The 23,451-nt window shown below is 44.1% G+C and overlaps 1 protein-coding gene across 4 annotated transcripts in view; it reads left to right on the top strand.

Annotated features, from left to right (window-relative positions):
* The window catches only part of ITGA7 (integrin subunit alpha 7), a 438,414-nt gene that overhangs the window by 304,665 nt on the left and 110,298 nt on the right, over positions 1 to 23,451 (top strand). For all 4 annotated transcript variants that reach the window (XM_069653721.1, XM_069653720.1, XM_069653723.1 and 1 more), the window contains one exon: positions 11,188 to 11,337. In XM_069653721.1, the coding sequence (XP_069509822.1) occupies positions 11,188 to 11,337 (150 nt within the window). The remainder of the gene's footprint in view (positions 1 to 11,187; positions 11,338 to 23,451) is intronic.

The raw sequence follows: 23,451 nt of genomic DNA, 5'->3' as shown, positions 1-23,451 counted from the left end.
GAGAGGTGTGGAGCCCTTGATCTACTTGCATGTGTTCCCATTAGCCACAGTAAGACTTTCAAGCACAACACATTTCCGACTGAGCTATAACACCAGGCATATGGGGGGCCAGCAGACCGTGGACTTTCATCCTTTGTGTGTCTGTCCGTTTTACTTGCATAATTGTTTTGCATGGGCAGAATAGGGGGAGGGCTAGTGCACCCTACTGTCCAGAGGCTGAGACAAGCTCCGACTGCACCTGCTAACTTTGGGAGCAAGTGACGAGGGGCAAGGCATTTTATAAAAGCCTCCATTTATTTAACTGTGGCCACGACCTACCAATGGGTTTTCTTATTTGACTATCTCCTTCGTCCTTTGCCCCAATATTTTGACTTTGTTAGACTGTGTTGAACACGCTCCGCCTACCCGCATTTTTGAATGAACAAGAGTAATTGGATCTCAATTAATCAACATTCCTGCTGTGTCATCTTTGGCACACTTACAATTGTGCATTTCCTCTGAGTCTGCATGGTGGCCTGGGGGTGGGGGGGCGGTACGGACTAAGGCAACCCCTTCAGCCAGTCGAGCGTGCCATGGGTGCCGCCTTTTTTTGGAAAGATTGCTGGTCTGTTTTGCCCTGTTCCTGTACTGTTTCTGGTGGTTTCGAATAAGGACACATTATCGACTACTACAACCACGTTCTCGCTCATCCAGTGCCAACTTACTGTTTTTTTCCTGGGTTTGTCCTGAGAACACTTTTAAACCCCCACAAGACTCTTACATGATTTTCCAGTTCGTTCTAAGTACATTGACATTTTTAGTAATACTTCTATCTTTTAGTCTGTGCAACTATATTCCAACATCCCAACACTGTTCTTTTTTCCTTGAATTTGTGGATGATTTTCTTACCAATAAGGTTATCCACTGGATCCGCCACAAGAGAGGCTGCACTATTGTAATATGGCTGATATTCTTCACTGCAGAAGATTCAGCCACCCCACAGCCACCTTGGATAGTATCCAGGTCAACCTGAAGGAAGAGTGGTTAGTACAGGGACTGCTGTCCATTGAGACCCGGTCCTACCCCCTGACACTCAAGGTTGCAGTATCATCATCAAAGCCTTTTTTGACAATCCTCAACAATTTGTACTAAGAGGACCAGGGTATCCAGGGCCAGGCTACGCTGGGAAACCCGCCTCATGGAATGGCAACGGATGGAGGCCTGTGCAGGACCATTGGGGTATATCGGGGGTGGGGGGTTCTGCGAAATGGGGCATCAAATCTGGAGGGTGTGAACTAACTGCCCCAGATGGATATTGCACCCAGGGATTCGAGCCACAAATAACTAATTTAATTTCCTGGAACATAGCAGGGCTTACAAAGCATCTAAGCGATAAGGAGTGGCAGGAATCACTTCAGCAATAGGACATTCTGGCCTTCCAGGAGACTTGGGCTATGGAGGGTGTAGTCATTCAGGGATATGAGATTGTTGAAGTGAAACCCAGAAAAGGCTTACGACGAAGACCCTTTGGGGGGCTGGTGCTTGGTATCAGGGCAGCCTTTAATTGGGGCACCAGGCAGATACCCACAGGCTAAGAGGATCTATTGGTGGTGGAATTGTCCTTGCCCAATCTGGAAACATCCCTTCTTTTTAATGTTTACAATAGGCTGAAGCTAAGTACCCCTAGAGACGCACTACAGGCGCTTCGTGACATACTAGATGGACTGGGAACTCTGGGCAAGGGTTCCACTTTTATAATGGTACTTGGAGATTGTAATACTTCATTTGAACTCCCAAAGACACTGGAATGCCTCTGGGATGATGAGGACAAGGCTCGGGTCATTCCTGACGTAAGAGCAGGCCCATCTGGGAAACAGCACCAGGAAACATTGGAAGTGGTTAAAAACCTCCATAACCTAGGCCTGAGATGTTGTAATGGACGGTTTTCAACCTACCAACCAGCAAAGCTTACTTATTTTGGTCCGAAAGGCTCATCTCATATTAATTACGCCCTGATTTCGGGTAAGGATTGCCATAGGGAAGCGGATTATGTGGTCCTTGAATGCCTAGAAAGCGATCATAGACCAATTGTGTTATCGCTAAAAAACCCTGTTGAAATCTCCCAGAGGTTGGCGATTTTAGGAATTGATATTGCAGTTTATGGTCACTCACGGCGCTTGATTAAATGGGAAAATTTAAATTTGGAATCAGTGGGTCCAATTCTGTACACTGAAGTTCTTGGATACTTGAAACAATTTGTAGTCCAGATACCACCCCAGGACATATGCTTGGGCTTTCTAGTAATTCAGGAAGTAATGGGGCACCTGTTATCTTCCCCAGTAATCACAATCAGGCAAGAGGTCAAAATGCGGGTTGCCTGGTTTTACAGGGAATGTTCACTTGCAAAGAGGTCCCTGATTGCGTACATGAGAGGTGGGAATGCCCTGGACAGGGCCCTTCTCCGGGCAATGAGAAGATCCTATAAGTCACTTATAGGATCTAAAAAGGCCTGGTACCTGCAGGATCGGTGTCTAGCCATCCAGGAGTGTGCTCAGGCAAAAGACGGTGTAGGCTTCTGGAGGCTGATCACTGACTCTGACCTCAAGGGTGACACTGTTGCACCAGAAGGTATAAACCCCACAAAGTGGCATAACCACTTTGAGAATTTGTACAGTGACCAACTTAGATGGGCCCAGTGCCCCCCATTGATTATCGCTGCCGTGGCTTTAAGACAGCAAAGTGACTTCACAACGCATCTAACTTTCACAGTGGGAGAAGTGGCACAGACCATTGCTGCTCAGAAGGGTGGAAAAGCCCCTGTAGAGAGTGAGGAAGAAAGGGCCCCTCCCTCAGCTAACCCAAGGACTGCTGAAGCTCCAAGTACCTCTGGGATTTCTTGAATCTGAGACCCAAAACTATGTTCCTTGCAGAAATCAGAATCTTAATCTATCACTTGTCTACCCCAGTCAATCCATGGACTTTGGAAGGTAAGCCAAGGCATTCCCAGGATCACCTTCAATTGGGAAGCATATATTATCTCAAAAACCAATACCTCACCATGATCCCCGGCCAGGACCATAGTCACAGGAGCAGTCTCATGGGTAATAGAACCAGAGGTTAATGCAGAGCCATCAACTGCCCTAATCTGTTCTATCAAGGTCTTTTGAATCAACTGAATGCCCAAAGCCTTAGCCACCCCACAGTCCATGAAGTTCCCTGTTGCCCCTGAATCTATCACCACAGGACCGCTCCCTATAAATGTACTTTCAACAAACGAGGATACGTTTACTGTGATGTGTGGAACTGCTGAATGGAGAGTGTTGGCCACTTCTTGCATCTTGCTAGCCATTAACTAGAATCTCTTTGGGGTGCTTGTACAGTTACCCAGAAAATGCCAGCTCCTATCACAATAGAGACACAGGTTGTTTGTGCGTCACCTATCCTTCTCCTCCTTTGAAAGAGGTCCCCTTACCCGACCTGAAGACTCTGAACCTCTGAACTTAAACTCTTCATTTATAAACTCCACCCTTGGTCTCTCTACTTCAAAATGTTGTTTCCCTTCTCCAAAGACTTCTTCGCTCCGCTCTCCTATCACTGAGACGATAGTCTACCTGAACCACCAAATCAATTAGAGCTTTGCAAGAGGAAGACCACTAACTACTCCTGACAAGGCATCTTTAAGCTCATCCCTCAAACCCCGATAAAATAGGGAACCTCTCTTTTCTTCTGGCCAATGATTTTGCAACACCAAGGTCTTAAATTTTGTGATGTAGCTGACCAGGTCTCTATTTCCTCACCTCAAATCCAACAACTCACCATCAACTTGTAAGGAAGCTTGATGTCTATGAAAGAGTTTACTGAACCCATCTTTAAACAAGTGAAAATCATGTAGCACTGGGTCCTTTTGACTAACCAGCAACCCTGCCCAATTTGCAGCCTCTCCTGACAAGTACAACAACATGAAAGTTACCTTTGAGGTGGCAGAAGAAAAAACTCACTCCGAGTCAGATCATTCTGAAACCTCTTAGGATCACCCCTAAAACGCTCAGGAGGGGCTAAAGGGACAGGGACTAAAAGCAGCCTCAACATACCTTCTGAAACCATACCTGGCTCCCTACTTCCACCAGCACTCTCTCTAACCAACACTGGGGAATCCTGTTTCCCTTCTCCACCTAAGCTCTGTGCTCTGGCTCCTGTAACCTCCTGAATTTGGGTAACCTTAACACTCAACTCCTCAACCCTCTTATTCAGAACGACATTCTCTGTATGAGCAGCGCAAACCTCCTCCCTTTATTCCTTTAGTATTTCTCCTAAAGCCTCTATTGTGGTCTCAGGGAGTGGGGGTATCATATCAGCTGCTGAACCCCGCAGACCCACACAGATTTTGCTCTCTCAACTAGACTGATTACTCAGCTGAGTTCGAAACACCCCTGAGGGAAAGGGGAAGTAGATCAAATAAAAAACTCAGACTCTGGATCCTCTTATTGAAAGGATATCTGAATGGGTGAAAATAAAAGAAGATACATGAGTCTATCTGGACCTTCAGTTCGTTATTCCCCAGGGTCCCCGAGAAGTGTGTAAATGTACCTGAGGTTCTTCTGCGGAAAGTCCACAAGAAATCTTTTCTCACATTTGCAACTGAAAATGTAAAGTTCCAACAAAAAACCACCTTCTCAACTTAACTGTTGAAACTCCTGAGATAAAGGCGCCGACATCTGTAGTTCAGAGTTTCAACTAGAAAACCCTCCTTCACAATTTAACTGTTAAAACTCCAGAGATTGGAAGCTGAAATCTGCTTTCACGAATATTCAACAAAAGAATGCTGTAGTTCTTCTCTACTGATTGCCTAATTTCAAGTCACTAATCTAACTACGTAGCTTCTTAATGTTATGGAGTTTTGATAAGATTTTAATCCTGCCAACACTTTATAAAAATACTGAGAATTACAGTCAATGTATTGTTTCCTGCCAGAATCGTAAATAGTGCTTGGTTTATACTTTTTATCAAAATCCTTGCTAAGCAATAGTACATTTCTGGTATAGAAACTGTCTGCACAGTCGCTGGCCTTGGCACCGTCAGATAAAGAACTTTCCTCCAGTCGTTGCGCTAAAACAAACACAGCTTGCCTCACCTCATGTTACTTTAAAGGAACAGAACTGGAGACGTCCTTACCTCCACTCCCCTAATGATACCGACACTGGACCAATTCAAAGTCTGCTACTGAAACCATGAGATGTTCGCAATCCGTTGCACTTCCTTAATAGGATCCAAAACAGGAAAACCGAAGAAACTAAAGGAAACGTCAGTTACAAACATAACTGTTCCCTGGTAGCCTGCGTACACAAAAAGGAAGTCAGGTGCTACGTGAACTGCGTATCCACACATAAGAAAACTCTGTAATGACTCGTAAGGACTTTTACCTTAGACTTTTATTAGCATAGAAGCTCTCCTGTAACAGCAATATACGCGCACATGCGCAGATAATCTGGATTACAAGGATGAGGGACTTTGAGAGTCAGAATTGTTGACACTGGATTGCCTTAAATAATGGTTGGTTATTACACCATAAAAGGTACAGCTAATGTTCTTTTAAACTATTCAAACTGTATTTATACTAGAAGTTAGTCTCAATAAAAAAAGATACTCAAATTTTTCTTTTGACGGATGAGATGACCTCTGTTCTTCCTACTTCTGCTGAATGAAGTCTTCTAATCCTTTTTCTTTTTCAAAACAAAGTTTCTCTTAACTAGAATGTTTCTTAGGCCTAAAATCGGAAACAGGACCTATGCCAAGAACTAATCAAAATGAAAGGCAGTTTAGAACGTTAGATCATGTCCTTTGTTAACCATTCATCCAATCAAGAGGCCAGTTCCTTAAATCCATCTTGGCCAGGGCAGACTCCAGCGGTCTGAACGGATCAAGTCAAGGCCCAAACTAACTTGAAACAAATATTAATTAAACTAAATTACAGAGTGAAGACAGGATGTACAGGATGTACGCAGACTACAATACATATAATACATTGTACCTACCAGAAGTGTATGCAAACTATTTCACGTGAAGTCTGCCAGGAAACCCTACACCTCCTTGGATGTTTGGTCCATTTGGGAAGCTTTTCAGTATACTGATTGACCTTCTTGAAAAGTTTTTCTTGTATCAATTCTATTGGTAATCTTACCCTTCCTCCACCTTGTAATGGAAGGCTGTGTATATTCCTACGACTTTGACAAAAGCAGCTCGCAGTGTTTAACCTCCACTCCTTTAACCAGTGCTCCTGTCGCTCTGCCAGTAAACTGCTCTGCCTGCACCGAAGGGAGATCTGCTCATTCCCAAATGCACGGGTAGCAGAAATGACTGTCTGAGGATCGCAAACACTGCTCCTATATGCCGCATTGGTTGAATTCCATGGGAACGTCCAGCTCCGCAGATCCATCTCAGTGTTTTGCTTGCAACAGTGTATACTCTTCTGCAACAACCCCGAGGTGAAGGGGAAGTGGATACTTTGAAAAAACACTCCCTCTGTAGTTTTCCTTTCCTAAACTATTCCCCACTTCAGCACTGCTCCCATAATCGACCTCGGTGAAAAGTCTTGTAAATTGGCAGTTGAGGAATCTCTCAGATGGGGAAACTCTCTCCTGAATGGATTCATTTATTAGTCTCTTTAACCTTTTCCTACTCTACCTGGGCTGCTGCAACCTGGACTTAGTAAAACTTATGAAAATTTCGGGTGGTGTGTAAGAACTCACACTACTCACTGTTGCTCCAACCCCAAAAACGAAACAGTTTGTATGCTCCTTTCTACCAGTTTCTCAAATTGTAACTGAGGGTGAAAGAGTATTCTTTGACCCGACTGCTTCTAGGAAGGATTGAAGTGTGCCACAGAGTGAAGAAGGCACACTGGTCTATTACTGCTGAACTTGAGCTTTTGCCCCAGCTGGAAGCTCCCAGTAGATGAAAGCACTTGAATCCTTCTGGGACTTTCACTGCACAACTAAGGAAGGCTGCGTTCATAAGCCCATTTCTCATTGCACTTCTGAAGCTACATTAGTGCTCTTGAGTCAACTCTTCTGGAGATGGCTTTGAGCTGGGGCTCCGAGGAACCCTCTCTTCTACAGACCTACATGGAGCTGACTGCGATGTATCTAAAACTCTACACATAGGACATATTTACGTACATTGCTAGTATTACCCAATCTAAATTGGCATTTATTTATCTACCTTTATTTACCTTTGAAGGATGAAAAGGCTCAGTTGGCCTTGCTGGGATTCGAACATACGACCTGCAGATCAAACACAGATCACAGCAATGAGCATTAAACCCGCTGAGTCATCTTACATATGATGGATGAAAGGCAGTTAAAGAACGTTAAAGGGGGGGGGGGTTCAATGCCACTAGTAACAAAAGGTCATTAACAGGTCACTCTGCTTGATGTTCCCCACCATCTTGGATTGGGAAAGGGCCAGATTCCTTCAGAACACCAGTTAAGGACAATCAAGAAGTAGTGTGGGCCCACGGGGCCCGGCTAGTGTGGCTACATGCTTGTTGCCGGGAGGAACACCTAAAAATAAAGAAGCAGACACCAGGGTAATAAAGGTTTTTATTAAAAGTGTAGTGTGTGTTTTATTTATTTATGTCCTGTGTGTGTGTTGGAAGAATCCATCCAGCTCACCATGGGCTAGATGCAATGTTAAACGAAATAAAGACAATTGAGAAAAGTTGAAAGGGAGAGAAAGAAAGGAGAGGAGGAGAGGGACCTACCTGGAGGGGTTGTTGCCTCAAGCGGCCCCCACAGGGCCTAAATTCCCAAAATGGCACCAGGCAGCACCAGAGAGATCCAGAGGGCTGAGCTGCTAATGCCTGGGCCGCGTGTGGGCGTCGGCACAGTATGGGCTGCCTGGCTGTGACCCTGAGGGCCCGCCCTGTGGCCATCGAGGCAGGCCCTTTATTGAAGTCCTTCAGGGCAAAGCCTGCTCCACCCAGGTGGGTGATGCAGTGAAGATCAGCATGGGTTGGCCTGGCCGGCCCAATACTCATGAAGAGGAAGGGAGGAGGAAGTCTCGGGTTGATCCGTTGAGCGGCCTGGGTGAAGAAAGCCACGGGCTGCTCAGCAGAGCAGGACAACTGAAAGCAGCGGCCCGCCCCCTGCATCTGGTGACACGTTGCAGAGGGGGTGGGCCAGAAGCTCAAACAAGGCTGCGAAGCACAGCAGTGAAGTCGGTGGTGGCCCTGTTGTCAAGTGGATGTCGCACAAACTAAAGATGGTGGCACGGGCCACACGATAAAGTGGGAGTCACGAAAATTTCTGAAGTGCCACAGGTGTGGCAGTGACATTGGGTGGTCCCCCCAGGCAACGGGTCACAGCCAGGAAATAAAGACAATACTGTGGTGGGGCGGGAGGTCCTCCCGGGCCCACAGGACCCACCCTGAAGATAAGATAGGGCCACAGGGAGCCACTGTGCACATGGGTGGACCCCCACTCCTGCAGGGGGCGCCCAGGACTAATAAATAGCACAGGGAGCACAGTGATTGCGGGTGGTCCCATATGGTGGATGGGGCCACCCAGAAGAAGAATTAGTGGGGTCAGGCCACAGCCATGTGGTCACCTTGAACAAAGTAGAAGAGTCAGGGTCCAGCCAGCCGCCATCCAGCATTGCCACCAGAACAAACAGAACCAGCCAGCCTGACACCAGCTCTACACATTAGCCCTGCATCAGCCAGCAGAGCCAGCGCTACCAAGGACAGACCCCAAAGGTACTGTGAAGGGGGAGACTGACTGCAGCGGTCACTCCATTGTGACAGTGTTTTATGTAGTATATATATTATATGTAGTAAATATTATATATACATATAAGTCAATGTATATATGAATGTGTAGTTATATGTAGATATCTAAGTACTGTTTTGTAGGGCAAATGTTAGGTAGGGGAAAGTGTAGAGTTGGGGTACGTGTTAGTCGGTGTGTAGGGGTAGGACGTTATATATATATCTGCATTTATTACAAGATTAGTGGGATCGTGTAGAGGCCCGTCTGAGGCCACTTAGCAAGATGGGTCCACCCACAGAGGCGATCCTCTAGCCTCACACTCCATGTTGGTAGTATCTGAGTTAGGTAAGGGGTCAGTGCGTCAGACTCACCCTAAGGGTCCCTGAGGCTGCTTCAAGGAAGAGTGAGCTGACGTAGCAGGAGCCTGTTTAGATGGAGCTCCCACCAAGGGAATACTAGGGAAAAAGTACAAGTGGTTTTATTTAAAAAAAAAAAGAGGGGTCCCCGTTGGGATGCCTATACAATTCACTATGGTGTCTGTGTCCCCTAGTGATCAAAGAACTCGGGGTGCAGCCCATCTCCTGTTAACTGCAAATTTATTTTAGCAGGTGCAGTGCCCCTCCCTACCCAGTGGGATGGGTGGCAGATGGTATCCATGGGAACTTTCCCTGATCTCCCTTGCATGGACCAGGGCTGGAAAAAAGGGGCTACATGATTGATCTCACATCTCCGATCCAATACCTGACTGCCCAACACCATCCACAGAGTATCCTTAATATCCCTTCTGGGAAAAGAACCACCCACCTTGTGGATCACCACAAGCCTGAAGGGTCACTGCTGTGCACCTGCTCAGTGCACCAACCCTCGCACTTTCTCTGGAACGCAAACATTTGCTAATCTCTTAGAAAACGCTTCTCTCTCTCGCACTCCGAAATGAGAGAAGCACGTGTTTAGACCTGCAGTTAATGGCTGCACTGAGAAGCTTGCATGAAGGTTCCTAACAAGGATCGCAAAACTCTGTTTTTAACAGAGGTTAACACCATGCTAAAAAGAACATGCATACTGATTGGTTCCTTGGGGTGCTAACTTCACCTGAAAAAAATGTGGGTAAACCCGTCAACTTGAAATCATCCCTAATAACCTTTTTTTTTAACAAGTGTAACAAGAATCCACACTGAAATCCGGATCTTGTCCCATGAAGAGACTGATTCCAAAGGTGTCACTCAAAGATTCCAGCTCACAGTTAGGTGTGCCGATGGAGCTCTTCAAAAGATGGGGCCTTCACCCGGAAAATCTTCAAATGAAAAGCAGTGTTAGAACCTTCTGCAGGGTTCTATGCTGCCTGTTAGAAAGGTCACCTTTAGATTCCATTCCACCCTTCACCTCCATATTGAGATGGTAAACATCTAACGTCCTGAAATGAAAACCCATTAAGGAAAAAATAAATATATATTGTTTTACCCGAGAGCCCACGTTAGAACAGCTCTCCCAACCACCATTCTTCCAGCTCCCTAATAAAGCTGATGAAAAAGATGTCCTCCCTTCTTACTCACCACCCGGCCTGCTTAGCTATCCTCCTGAACATGGGGAACCTGACAGTGATCTACAAATTACCTATAAATATTTAACCAATATTGATGTTTAGTACTATTAGAAAGCAATAATGTAGCTAGCACAAAGCACTAATAAAATCTTTTCTAAATGTTAATATTAGCCTACTTGATGGTACACAATTGATCAATTTCTGAAGGATGAAAGACTGAGCCTGCAATCTCATGGATTTCAGTTTCTATAAGTCTCTAAAACACCTGCGAAGCCCATTGAGCTAATGCGACAGCATGATGACGAGACACATGCTGCAACCCCTTTTCAAGACACTGGTATCTTTGCCAATCCTTATTCCTCACATGCCAGTCTTTATCAGGCATGCGTGAACACCAGACAGCAAATCTAAGCACACAAGTAACAAACAAGGCTTGAAGAAACCGAACATCTGATCTAGAGCATGCGTCCAACGAAGTATTCTTAAAAGACGCAGAGCAGCCCTGGAATGCAATTTATATATGATGCGTAAGATTATGGGTCACTGAAAAGCCACAGATTTAGCCTTGACTGTTATGGCATGCATATGGATCACTTTGGGATGTGGAAGGACCTTGACAAAAAAGCATTCCAGAATGTAAAAAACGGGGCAGGCATTGTCGGGAAAGGGCCATCATATGCATGTTTGTACGTGTCTTGATTATTACCCCATGAAGAGGACCCATAATTCTCAGGCAATGAGGTCTGCACCTGATAATAAACAACTAGCCCTGTGTTGGCCCAGCACTGAGCGGTACGATGATAAACTACTCAAAGCTACGTGACCATGAATTTAAGATGCTAAGCTGTAAAAATAACTCACACTCTTGGTAACCCACCACCTTGCACTTTCTCATTGTAGGAAGACATCAAGGACAAGCTGCGGCCCATCCCGGTGACCCTGAACTATAACATACGTAATGCACGACAGAAGCGCCAGGCCCCTGCTGCCGAGCTGGGGCCCCTGATGCCAGTCTTGAACGCCCAGCAGTCCAACATCTACAAGGGAGAGGTACATGGCACAAGGACATATTCGTTTTACAGGGACACAAGATGGTAACCTGCAAGAGGATTCATATAAAAGGTGTTTTCTGTCAGAGATGGCCTGATTCAATGGTGTGTCCACTGTGGGACGGGGATTGGGGATCTGGCTCAATAGGTTACTCATTATTGACTATTTTACTCCTAATCCACAGTCCACCTACCTCCCTACTACTGGACTATTCATCACATTATCTGGCGGGACTGGATCACCTTTGCACAGCATATTGCTATATCTGAAATAGTGAATTCCAGTTGCTTGCAAACCGTTCTCTACCCCTCCCTGTAAGTAAATAACTCCTCCCCAAACACATGCCTGCTTCCAAAAATCTAGCTCTTTACTTTTCGTTTATGCCAAAGGCCAAAGAACTGTGCAAACAGACAGAGGGGATCGCACTGGTTTGATTGCAGGAAGGGTACTATGAACTAGGAGTATTACCGTCATTACATTAAGCAACATGCATTCACTATGTTGAGCAACATGTATGTTCTCCTCCATCCTGTTCCATTTCTGGGCCTCCTTAATATCGGAAAGGTTAGAACACATTTCTAGCCAATTATGGAGGATGCAGCATGCACACCAGACAGCAAACCTAGCTGAACAAGTAACGAATAAGGCTTGAACAAACTGAGCATCTGATCTAGAGACTGCATCCAACACCTACAAGACCGGGAGCAGCCTCCAAGGCACCTTCTATATAATATGTGAGATGATGCATCACTGAAAAACCACAGATTTAGCCTTGACTGCTATGGTTTGTGTATGCATCACTTTGGGGTGTGGAAGGACATTCACAGAAAAGCATTCCAGAATGTAGGAGACATCAGTGCAGGCGTTGCCAGGAAGGGCTGATCATATGCATGCAGGTTTCTTGTACAGCCCTTTTTTTTAATTTGTGGATTGTTTTATACATACAACCTTCACAAAAAATGCAAAAAATGCAAATATATGAAGAATCATTCTACAATGAATAAGAATTAAAGCTCATGAACAACACGCAGTTTCACCATTCATATAAGATCAACACTTAGATACATTCAGTATACATTTTAGAAAGTTTAGCACCACAATTATTATTATATTTGATTTCCTTTTAAAATTCTTTCCCAAACGTGCTTCGTAGATAGATTCATTTCATTAGGCACAAAATGTTTAAAATGGTCATTTCTTTTAGAGGACAAAGCTTTGCATTCAATGTACCAGTGTTTTAAGGTCTACACATTAACATGGCAAAAAACGTCAAAGTCTTTGACTTTTCGGAATATTAAGCCGAGCACCCTTACTTCATTGGTTGAAATTAAATTAAATTAAAATCTCATGAAGTTATTACTAACTTCTGTTAGGATGTCGTAATAAATATCAAGGAATGTTATTAAAAGCTTTTTCTTCTGACATTGATTGTGAAAAATCTGATACGCCATGAGATTTTCTCTTGTATTAATCCAGTCAAGGGTCTAGAATTTATTTTGTATCTTAGTAGGGTTATAAGAAAGGTCCGCTTTGTCGACTTCCAGAGATAACTTGTGGAGGTCTTTTTTCCTCGCTACACTGGTAAGCGCAGCACATGATCTATCTCCCAATGAGTTGTGTTATTCCACTAATAATGAACAGAGCGGTGGCGTCAAAATCTTTTGCAATAGTTGTAGTTGTTTCCAATCTACTGATGTCTGGGGTGATGATGTAAGACCCAATTCATGAACAATTACTGCTATTGCAACTGCTTGCAGTACATGTAAATATAATCGCCATAAAAAACGTTCTACTTTTGACCAATTCATTTTCAAAGACGTATGACTCTTCACCAAAGATTAAGCATGGAACTATCTTTAATTTATACATTTTTAAAAGTGGTAGCATTGAAAATCGTCTGAATTTATAATCAACGTTCTTCATCTGAGCTGCTAAAGCAGTCACCATCGGATAGTTTTATAATCATTCAGTGTATCTTTTTTAGAAAAGCAGCACTTAATAACCCCTTAATGCTATTTAAAAGAGCTGTGGAGAGGAGAAAATTAGGAGAAAATAGGCTGAAGGACAAATTGCGCGATGAAAGTGAAAATATTTCTGACAGTGAGTTAGAACAGAGCTCAGAGAGATCGGGACTAAGACAGAGAGGTCCCAGCCCAACAGTTTGCTTACTATTCCCTACAATATCTGGATAACGGCCCACTCTGTTCGACGAAATACATGGGCTTGAAAAATTCAGAGCTAAGGTTAGTTTGATGGAAGGAAGACAGCACTAGTCTGCCTGATGAGCTGCTGTCAGATGCCCAAGGTAAAATCTAAGGTCACTAATCACACCCGCATTACGTAGAGTCTTTTCCACATCATTGAAGGAAACTGAAAGAAGCAAGGTAGCCACATTTCCTTACTAATTATAAATCCAAAATGGATTAGCTTAATTGAAAAGGTGTAGGATTCTGATTAAGAAATAGTCTGCTACTAATTAACCCATAGGCTCAGGTAACTACATTAAGGAAGGATTCCTTCCAAAAGCCCACTTTCAAGACACCACAGTCTTAAAAGATTTCCAGGCTAATGTAGATAATGCAATGTGTGATTCCACACCGGATGGAGCCGTGGAGCAGCCCATCAGAATGGCAATTTCCACTAGATACCCTTTGTCCCATAATATAATTTGCTGAATGTCAGAGGTAAGTCAGTCCTGGCAAGAACAGTGATGAAACAAAGGATGTTGCCCAAAGGGCAGTTGAGCAGATGGGACTTCATCTCCATTAAGGGCCAGTCCTATGGCAGAGGAGTTCTGAGCCACTGTCCTGGGCACTGTCAATTGGGGACAACTGGAGGTGCAAGATTCACCAGACAAACAGCAGGGCTGTACCCTTTGCAAGCGAAGAGGAACACCAAATCACAATTGAGCAGGGGATAGATAAATCCTTGCACCGTCTCATGTCTCCAGAACCTAGCAGCAGATGCCAGCCACTTGCTCCTAGCTTATTTTATCCACCATTAAAATGTTGATGTTTGTTAAGTCCAATTTGTATTTTAAGGATCCCTTGACTTTTTTATTTGTTCCCCTCCTTTTTTGGATCTCTGACTCTCTGGCCTGTTTTTGTGGCCAGGGTGCCTTTAACTGAAGGCCCCTTGCCATTGCAACCCTTTTTGATGGATTCTTTAAGAGTTCATAGTTCGTGGGACCTCAAGCTGAAAGAAACGACAACTACTGCCATGTTTGCTGAAGATCACTTTCATATGGTTGGCATTGTTTCTGCTCACATCTCATCAATAAAACTGCATTCATTTTAACGATACTGATTAAGCACAACACTGCTAACCTTTAAAAAGAAAAAGAGTTCACAGTCCCATAGTTAGTTGCCTATAAAACACCTGCGGCAGGGGTGCTGTTTAAGCCCCCCATTTTAGACGCAGCTTGATTTTATCATGCTACCTTGGCTGGTGGCAGCTGTGATTCAATTTAGCTTCACCAGTGGTGCAAGCTGCTTTACTGCATTGGTAGCCCAATGTACCTTTATGGTAGCACTGGGGTAGCACATTTTTCAAATCCTGCTCTCTGCCATTAATTTTGTTTTAGGAGCTTCCTGTGTTCAGGGAATCCATGCGACCAGCCTAAAATGGCCATACTCTTACGTCCCCAATTCCTCCAGACTCATGGGTTGTCCCTCCGAATAGGGAAAGGGCTGGAGCGTGGTGCGAAGCAGCTTTAGAATTCTGTGCACAGGTGTGCCATGCCCTGCACCGTATGTCCTCCATGTACCGTGTTCAACTGCCCCTTTCTCCACGTCAGAATTAGCATCGAGCGAATAGCTGCACATTTTGTGCTAAAAAAAGAAATTTTTTAAAAACATGTTTTTATTCAGGTTTTCACAAGAGATCAATTTCACAATAAAAGAAATGTTGGAGCTATTATGCTTCCAGTATTATAGACAGTCCCATTTTTGGTACATTAACACAAAAATACAGTCAAAGCAATACTAGTGTACTATTCTATCCCCCCCTTTCCCCATTGGGAAGTAAGTGACTGGGTTGCAGAAGATAAAGGGTTTCTGGGAATATCTTGGATGTAAGTCAGATTTGTCATAGCCATCAATTACATGTTTGGAGACAGTGAGCAGGCCCTCAAATTGCAGTGTGCAGGGTCTTGTTTTATGTCAGTTAGTTAAATTCAGTGGTCTCCTTTGTATTTCATCTGCCCCTTTGTGTAGACTATAGTATTCTAAGAAAAGGTAGCCATTCCATGTCCATATGTGCATGTGATTCCATTAATATTGCAGTTAAACGTTCCATAATTCACATGCTTTTTTCTTCCACTCATCTGGAGTTGGGAGATGGCTTCTCTTCCAGCGGAGGGTAAAGCAGACTTTTGCCGCTGAGAGCAAGTTCCTCTGCATATGCGGCAGCCGAAAGTATTTGTCGCCTTATGTTTTAATGCTAAACAGTATCAACAATGGGGACAGATCCCTTTCTATACCATCTATGTCCTTGATCCATCGTAACACCTCCTGCCAGTAGCATTTTACTAGGGGGCATTGCCACCACATGTGTCAGTATGTGCATTTCATGCCATCATTTCACCAGCACAGGGGACTGACATTAGGGTACATTTGAGAAAGTATTTAGGGAGTTCAGTGCCATCTATACACAAGTCGACCATTGTGAATTTTATCCTGGGCTGCTATGGGGGAGTCCAGACCTCCCTATAGATAGCTCTAGACCGTTTTTTCATCAAGCTGGAGGTCGGTGGCCATTGTTTCTGGGTATTCGGTGAGTCTATGTGACCCCTCATCAAGAGTGACTCATAAAGTTCAGAAATTAGGCCCTTTGTGTCCACGTGTGTGTTAAGGATTTGTTCACATTGAGTGAGGGGGCGTTGTAGAATGTCCTTCCAACAATGGTCTGTCAAGACCCCTTTCAGCTGGAGTTATATCAGGGAAGGCATGGTCTGACTATGGTTCTCCTCGATAGCGGTGCAGTATAAAATGCACAACCGGGCATTCTTCCAGTCAGTCTTATGCAGGAATTGTGCTTCTTTCCATGCTTCACCTGCCCTAATCAGGCCTGCGTCATAATTGGGTTGAAATCTTGAGGGGTCTACTATCTTGTCTCTTATTGGGGGAAGGGGGACAGATACAGCTAATTGGTGATGGCCATGATGTAACACCCGCCATATCTTTATACCATGATGCAGTTAGTACTGGGGGGCGGAGGGTTCAGTGTATCCTCTGTGGCATATGTCTGTAAGGGACTCATAGCCACTCCCCTAGGGTGACGGGACAAAAAGATTTTCTAGGATGATCCATTGTTTCTTTGTTTTCCTGTAAATAATCCACTAAAACTCAGAGTTGGGCAGCTCTGTAGTATTCGTAAAGATCTGGCAATCCAGTTCCACCTTTATTTTTGTGCAAAATAAGAGTATTATATGCTATATGCAGTCTTCCCACAGAAAAGCAAGGAGAGCTGTTTTCTTTTCTCAGCATGGAGCGAGGACAGCATTATCAGGGTCAGAGCCTGAAACATGAATAATAATCATGGTAGAACATTCATTTTTATAGTTGTGAGGCGGGCAGCCCATGACAACATGATCTTAGACCAGGAAAACGGATGTTTTTTGATTTTGCCCCATAGGGGTGAGTAGTTTTCTTCATAAAATCTACCCAAGTTCGCAGTGATATGCATCCCAAGGTACTTTATATTGTCATTTTGCATTATACGCCGTGATTTAATAGGCTTTTGGTGGAAAGTGTGGGGTCGTATATTATCGGTAATGCCACCGTTTTGGCAAGGTTCATTTTTAATCCAGAGAGCCATACATACTCTGAGATGGTTGTTAGGAATGTTGTGATTGACGAAGCTGGACGCTTTAAATAAGCCAGTATATCATCTGCATTTAGAGCTAATTTATATTCTCTGTCACCCATCTTCAGGCCTTGTATTTGGTCATTAGAACAAATGGATATGGCCAGTAGTTCTAGTGTGTGTGTGAAAGTTCATGCAGATAGTGGACAACCCTGATGAGTCCTGCTACTTAATTTGAATTCAGGTGATGCAACACTGTTACCTAAAATCCTCGCTCTGGTGTTTTAGTACAGAACCAAGACCCCTGTAAACCATCTAGGACCCATACCGGTGTTTCTCAAAGTTGCTTCCATGAACTGCCATTCAACTCCATCGAAGGCCTTTTTAGCGTCAACAGATAATAGGACAGCGTCTTATGCATTCTTTTCAATCCCTGCAATAAGATTTAATGTCCTGCCAATATTATCTTCTTCCTGTCTACCTCAGATGAAGCCTACTTGGTTGTTGTGTATTAGCTTGGCGAGGGCTAGGTTCAATCTTTCAGCCCGGACGCTGGCATACATTTTAGCATCTGTGTTTATCAGCGATATGGGTCTGTATGACCCACAGTCCAATTTAACCTGTCCTTCCTTTGGGAGGACTATGATTCATACTTGCGTCAATGTGTCTGGGACACTCCCCCCCATCTAGCATGCTGTTAAAAAGTTTGGTCAAGAACATGGTCAGAAAGGGGCTATGTCTTTTATAAAAAGCTGGAGTGTATCCATCTTGTCCCGGCATAGACCCCGCCTTCAACTTTCATATAACCTTGAGGATTTCTTTGCCTGTGATAGGTGCATCTAGTGACATCCTCTCTTCTACTATTAGTGTATGAAGCAGGAGTGTTTCAAGGTATTCATGTGCTTCTGTCCTTTCATTCAAATGTTCCGTTGTATAGAGCCGGTTGTAATATTCACGGAAACGCAGTGCTATCTCTTTGGGCTTATTAAGAATGTCCCCTCTCTGGTCCCTGACTTGGTAAATCGCTCATTCCATTCTTTGTCCTCTCAAATGGGCTGTCAGTATCGTATGGGCTTTATCACCCTATTTTCGTAATATTTCTGTTTAACAAAGCACAATTGGGCAATTGCTTTCCCCTTTCAGATGTCCCCTAGTTCTTGTCTCAGTTCTCTTATCTCAGCTAATTAGTTCATCTGGCCAACCCCCTATTCTTTTCAACACATCCTCTTTTTCTCTAATGCTTTAGCTGCATCCCAGAAGTGGCACCCCCCTGTGTCATTGCGCTAGAAAGATTATTTCATCTCTCTATGGAGGGTTTCTCTGAAGACCAAGTACCTGTACAATGTGTCATTACAAACCCACCGCCTATCTATTGGGGTTCTGGCTCCGATCTCTATTGTTGATGTACACATATCATGATATGACCATCCTACTATATGAATGTCTGCTTCCCGCATCAAATATTCCTGTGCGGCGTCCAGTAGTGCATGATCAATTCTAGTGAATGTTATATGCGGTGAGGAGTAGCAAGTGTATGCTTGTGTGTGTGGGTGAGCAGTTCTCGATGTATTTATTATAAAGTGTTCCTGTAAGAGAGCTTTCAAAGCATCTTCTTCCTGTGCTGATGGTGGGACGGCTCCCATCCGCAACAATGACCAGTCCTTTGAGGGATCTATGATTAGCTTCAGGTCGCCTCCACAGATTAGAAGGCCAGTCTTCCCTAAAAAAGAAATGTTAACCTCCATGGCCATCAGAGGCGTTGCTAGGGGGGGGCTAAGAGGGCTATAGCCCCTGGTCTTTTGGTTGTAGCCCCGGATAGAATCTCAGGAGCTACAGCCAAAAGACTAACTAGCCCCCAATCCCGACAGCTCCGACATCAGCTTAGCCCCAGGTCTTTTCCAGACCTAGAAACTCCCCTGATGGCCATGCCCAACGAATTCCACCGGTGAGAACAGCAGGCAAGTGAACTAAAGCAGAAGGCTGTCCTTACCTCCAGAAAGTCAGGACAGGGTCCAAAAGAACCAAAAAGAAAGGATGTCCCATAGAAACCAATGGCGAAAAAGGTACAAAAGTAATCTTTCCTAACAGATGAGAACACAGTCCTCCCTAGTCCTGAACAAGATTAGGCTGAGGTTTGGTGGAAATAAAGGAATGTTATTTGGCCATGACCTCGCCCACTTTTCACTGGTTCAGGATCTCATTGGTAGAGGATCGAAATAAGCGTTTCCCAACAAGTGGACAGTCATATACATATTCTTGAGCCTCTTAGTAAAGTGAGGAGGAACATAATACTGCCTGTCTTCTAACATAAGCCCCCAGCACTATGCCTTAGGTGCAGTGTCTGCATGATCACAGGAACAAGCCACCATGGAAACGGACATAGTTGTGGTGCCTGTCAGACTTCGGCATACTCTATTGTATGAGCTATTGTGTTTTTCTTGTCCTTTTCTACCTGAAGATTGTTGCTTACAACAGAGAATCTGAGTTAGCCTGTCTTAGGCAGAGGAAAGTGTTTTCTTAGAAATGGTTCCCTAGGCAGTCACTGAACTTTTATTCCTTGCTCAGAGGAGAAAAGGTGGTGGATGCTGGACATTTTTGATGACTGAAAGTCTCAAGGACCACCTAACTTTTCCCCAAAGAAGTAAAGCGTAAGCACAGAGTTTAGTCAGGATACACCCTGAATGAACTGTCTCCTCCTTTAGCCATCTCTTTGGCAGATGAGGACTTCTGCCACATCTCTGTTGACAATTAAGTTACATCCTCTTCTAGAAGATGGGCCTCAGGCAAGGTCAGATCCAGCCGCAAGGTTTGGGGGTGGGGGGGTTTGATTACTTTAATGGCCTCACTTACTACCAGCTTTCATAAAATCCATTGTGCTGTCGACCTCCTTCCCCCTTCCTCTGAACCCAGGAGGGTGAATAGCTATTACGTCTTCATTTGGTTCAATAGATGCATCTTGCATCTCAATTCAGAGGCTATTTACTTTCACAGAGCTTTGCTAATCATTGGAGGTGTGGGTCCTCTAACAGCTGAATCCAGCCTTTGGCTTCAAAGTGGGTATACTGATATAGTCTCAGACGGCTTATGTCCCCTGCTTTGGCACCTTTGCTGCTGCTCCATAAATGTTTAGTAAATGCACAGCACTCTGAGGTGAGAAATTTGACAGGCTAGCTTCCAAAATCCCAGCTGCAAAACGCAGAATCCCAACCACCAACTTTACGTTCCAGAACTCGATGACCTCATTAGCTGAACTATGTTCCAAGATATAGCAAACCAACATTGGGTATAGGTAATAGGAATTTGGTGTGTCAAAGAACCCACTTGGACATGAAGGGATCCCTGGATAGGTTGTGCAACTCAGCATCGGAGGACAGGTCCAATGTGGCTCAGTAGGGAAGCCTTTCCTAAGAGGTCAAACAAGTTCATAGAAGAGTAGATGACTATGGTGAAGCTCCAGAAGACCATGCAGGCTTCATTTTGAACTGCAGCATCCCTCAAGCTACATCATGAATCAGGAAGCCCTTGGCAGCACCGTCGACAGGCAGGCTTAAGATCTATTATATGGGCTCTGTTTCCTTCCATCTTGCCAAAGGGAAATCAGGGATCATCAACATACAAGATCGATGTTTTCATGGTACCGTCCATTAGTTGGAGTCATAGCAGTGTCCAATATCTGTACATCTGGGATGGGAAGAGTCAGCTGTCTTCTCTTTCCTATGTCAACAGCATCAGTCTCTTTTGGGGGTGTTACCAGTGCTGTAGAAAGTGCTTAGCTTTTGTGTTTGTGCTTATCTACTGACTTTTTATGCTCTTCTGGGTCAATCCAAGTTTTGGTACCGGTGACCCTTGCAATCTTCACCAGCACCAGTGATGGGGACAGCCTGACACAGCGTACTCCTGAAAGATATGATTGGTGTTTCTGGGTTGGCCTGAAGAACAATAAGCAGTGGTGGAATGGCACACAGATCCTTAAGAAAGCCATTTCTGTGAAGTTTGATGCTCACTTCTGGGCAGGTCTGATGTAAGCCCTTGTCAGCACTATACAGTCTTTCCTCGTTTGGCAGACAATGTATTCAACCCTAGTTATTCAAATAATCCTTGTGCATTCTTAAGGATGAAAAAGAAGACCAGATGGCAATATGTGTGAACAGAGGTCTACTTACCTTGCACTTCTTACCTTGAAATTGCAGAACTCTAATGCAGGCCGGACCCTGAAGATGTTGGTCCAACAGTGCAGTCTTCCTGGTTTGCAACACCCAGAACAGCAATGGAGACTATATTCCAAATAAGTCTATGTATCGAGGAGGCACTTCTTTTTTGCACTGGCCCAAAAACAATCTCACAATAAGCAAGAGGATATTCAGTGCTTGCATCCAGGCTGTCAGGTCTTGACTCACCTGATCCACAGGAGCTTCTGAACCCCACAGACCCACAATGGCACCTTGTCTACAGCTGATTTGAGATGAACTGCTGAGCTCGACACACCGCCAGAGGAAAGGGGCAGTGGACAAAATAACAGATTTCCAATCTTTCCTAGTGGGGTGGAGATCTGCACGGGTAATCAAAGACAAGAACAATTATAGTCATTAACTGCTTTAATCATTACCCAGCCCACTTGCCCCCAAAGAGCTTTTGTACCCCTGTGTTCCTCTTCCAATAGCTTAGAGGAACAAAACTCCCAAAGGTTTTTCTGCTAGAAATGTCTTTAGTTAATTTCTATACTCCAGATTTCTCTGAAATTTCTCTAAAGAGTTCTTAGATTCTAAAGCTTTGACTTTTGTTTTAATACTGTATGTTTTCTTTTCCTAATGCTGGCTCAGACTTTACTTTACATAAGTACCAACTTAATACTTCTCCAATCAAGATTAGATGTTGCTCTGTAAAAAATGCAATTATGATAAACAAACTGCTAACACTGAATTAACTAATCCTAAAAACTATTTAAATTGCCTATTTGAAATTCCTTGTGCCTTTTTACTATTGCGTCTGAGTCTCTGGCCGTTGACTCTTGAGGTGTGTGCTGTCACAGTAGAAGCCTTGAGCTGACACAGCTCTCCATGCTAGGAGAAGTCTTCAAGAAAGCGGTGTTGTGAAATTAACCACTGATCTCTCTTCGTGGATGAGACTTTCCTACGAATGTGACGTTAGATATTGATTGGATTGTAGACACTACTCTCCCTGCTTCATGCAACTGGTATAGTGTGCACCATTAAACAAACGTATTCTTGGATACAGTTTATAAAGCTTTTTGTCTGTGCCGAAAATGCGAGGTATGAAGGTAAACACCACGCCCACTTGGCTAGTGTCGTGCCACAATGCAGTGTAAACGGACACAATGCCTACTTGGATTAGTGTCTTGTTGCCACGCCACTCATATTGTTCCTTCAAAGAGTCACTATGCCATGCATGCTCAAACATAACAACCCAAGCACTGGCAACAGATTACAGTACGTTTCCTAAATATTCGACGCAATAACAGATTGAACGCTGAGCTCTTCGCCAAAATATATTTTCCTAAGAGTCTGAAGTAAGTAACAAAAAATGCTAATAATTCCAGCTTCCCACTGTGCCAGTTCCAATGTCAGTTCCAATGTCCTTTGGAGATTCACCAAAACAGCCATAACTCTATACTGACTTAGCCTTCACTGCTTTCATTGCAATAGGCCTAGAAATGTGTGAACTTCATATGAGCAGGACCTTCCTGCTTGACATTTAAATGAAAGGCAGTTTAGAATGCTGCATGTCTTTCATTTGTTTAGGTAAGCAACCAATCAGCTCCCTTGAGTGTAGAGCCCTTTGGGTGTCGTGCATGCAATGGGTGGGGATGCAGAACAACTCAGGAAGATGGCAAAGTTTGCTGTTTTAATATCAATGATCTAAAACAGGGAGTTACAACGGACATCGACGGACATCAACGTACGTTCGATCGTTGTTTCACATCCAAACACATTTACATACTAAAAATTCATCATAGGTGATGTCACACTACGTGGCAAATGAGAAAAACCTACGAAGAGTTGTGATAGGCTCAAGGGGAACATCTAAGTATACTTTCTATAAGGGGTGGGATTGTGATTGGATGTCTACTGTCAGGTGGATAACTCATGCGTACCTTTAAAACATGTCATCTTCAACACTATTAAGTACACGGTTTATCATTGGCTCTCAAACTATAAGGCCCTTCGTTATATGGCCCTTGATAATTTGTTGGTACACTCATGCTATGTCTGGAACATTCGGTTCACTTAGCCCCACGTAAGCTCAGACCCAGATGCCAGGAGGTGGACTTGACTTTATCTTCCCACCCAA

Source organism: Ambystoma mexicanum, chromosome 3q (assembly GCF_040938575.1).
Source record: "Ambystoma mexicanum isolate Mex_15411 chromosome 3q, UKY_AmexF1_1, whole genome shotgun sequence".
NCBI lineage: Eukaryota > Metazoa > Chordata > Amphibia > Caudata > Ambystomatidae > Ambystoma > Ambystoma mexicanum.
Note: the sequence above shows the minus strand (reverse complement) of the source record. Positions and strands in the feature narration are given on the sequence as shown.